Source organism: Psammomys obesus, unplaced genomic scaffold (genome assembly GCF_907164565.1).
Source record: "Psammomys obesus unplaced genomic scaffold, mPsaObe1.curated_primary_1811, whole genome shotgun sequence".
Classification (NCBI taxonomy): Eukaryota; Metazoa; Chordata; class Mammalia; order Rodentia; family Muridae; genus Psammomys; species Psammomys obesus.
In genome coordinates, this window is record NW_026588803.1 from 4,795 (window position 1) to 6,753 (window position 1,959).

Below are 1,959 nucleotides of genomic sequence, written 5' to 3' on the forward strand. Positions count from 1 at the left end.
GTCCAGCTATGAAAGCAGTGGAGTCTAGAAAAAGAAAGTCCTCTTTGACTCACTTAGTTAACATGCTCACTTAACATTAAACACCTCATCTGAACAGCAAGTTTCCCCTTCTGCCTTTATAAACTGTTATTTGCCTATGGGTCATGTCTGTCTCCTCTCTATCCAGAGAGTCCTTTGTCCCCATCTAGGAAAAAAAAGCCATTACATTCTCCATTGTTCCTTTTCCTTACTCCCTCATTCTCTATCTCCTGATTTTGTCTCTTATTTCCTGCCCTTTGTTGCTCTGGGGCAAATATATCTCCTTTGTATTGAGAACTTGGTCTTGAGAGATTTTTTTTTTTTTTTATCAGATGGTTCTTTATTTAAATACTCTTGTTGCTTCTTAACTAGTGGGCACTCCACTGCACCACTGTTGATGTCGTCTGTGACGTCATGAGGGTGGCGGCCATCCACATGGCAGCCCAGAAACTGTGCGGTACCCAAGATCTCCTTAGTAGTTCCAGAAAGCTCTCTGGCTAAAGAACGGTGTCTCATTTGTCTGGCAATGTTGACAATCTCATCAAAGGTAATATTTCCACTGTGTTTAATGTTCTTCTGCTTCTTTCTGTCTCTTGGTGGCTCCTTGAGTGCTTTGATGATCAGGGCAGAGGCAGAAGGCACCACCTCAATCTGGGCCTGTCTGTTCTGGATGATCAGTTTCACTGTAATCCTCAGACCTTTCCAGTCACCAGTAGCCTTGGCAATGTCATCACCAACTTTTTTTGGAGACAGACCCAGAGGACCGATCTTGGGGGCCAACGCGGATGTGGCACCGACCTCCCCTCCGGTGCACCTCAAGTACACTACTTTGATCTCGTTGGGGTCGAACTTGGGCAGCATGGTGGAGGCAGCTGGTGTCAGATGAACCCAGATTCGGGACGACCGAAGAAAGTTGCACCGTTCCTCCTCCAGGCCGAAAGCAGAAAAGCTTACCTGCATATTTCATAATTTTATTTTTATTTACATTTGAGTATTTTGTCATATATTTCTCGGTTGCAGGGCATTTAGCTTTTTCTCCCTTTCCCATTTCCTATTCACAACTATGAATAGAGCAGTAACGGACATGGCTACAAGTATCTGTGGAGTAGGAAGCTGAATCCTATACACTTATGCCCAGGAGCAGTAAAGCCGTGTCATGTGACGGCTGCACCACTTTGCAATCTCACCAACAGTGGATGAAAGCTCCCCCATTCCCACATCTTTCCCAGCACTTGTCAGTTTTGTTTTTTTTTTTTTTATAGATCTTCACAGTATGGCTGGAGTGAGGTGAAGTCTCAAAGTTGTTTTGGGGTCATTGGTTTGTTTTGGTTTTGAAACAGGATCTCTCTATGGCACACAGGCTGTCATGGAACTCACTATGTAGACCAGGATAGCCTCAAGCTCACACAGATCCAACTGTCTCTGCATCCTGAGGCTGGCATTTATGATGTACAGGATCATGCCTGGCTCAAAGTTGTTCTGATTTTCATTTCCCTAACCACTAAGGATGACAAACATGTGATCTTTTCTTAGCCACATCTTTCTAGAACTCTCTGTTCAGAACCTTAGCCCATTTATTGAGTGAGATATCTCTTTTTGTTTGACACTTTAGAGTTTTGTTTGGGGATTTTTATTTTTTAGTTCTTTCTATATTCTGGATATTAATCATCTACAGATGTACATTAGCTGGCAAAGATTCTCTCCTACTTTTTGGCCTTTTACTTCACTTCATTGAGTATATTAGCTATACAGAAACCCTTTAGTTTTAAGAGGTTCCACTTCTCACTTGGTAGGATTAATTCCTAGGTAAATGCAGTCCTTGCATAGGTCCTTTCCTACACCTATTCATGCAGTCTGGTGCATATGCAGGGTTTATTCCCAGTAGTATCAGTGTCCAGGTTTCACATTGAGGTCTTTGGTCCTCTTAGAGTTAAATTCTCC

At 42.8% G+C, this 1,959-nt stretch overlaps 1 protein-coding gene across 1 annotated transcript; it reads right to left on the bottom strand.

Annotated features, from left to right (window-relative positions):
• Positions 1-261: 261 nt before the first annotated feature.
• LOC129674770 (60S ribosomal protein L12-like) lies at positions 262-935 on the bottom strand. Its single transcript, XM_055604886.1, has one exon. It carries the CDS (start codon positions 877-879, stop codon positions 262-264), a length of 618 nt encoding a protein of 205 aa, XP_055460861.1. The 5' UTR covers positions 880-935.
• Positions 936-1,959: the final 1,024 nt, after the last annotated feature.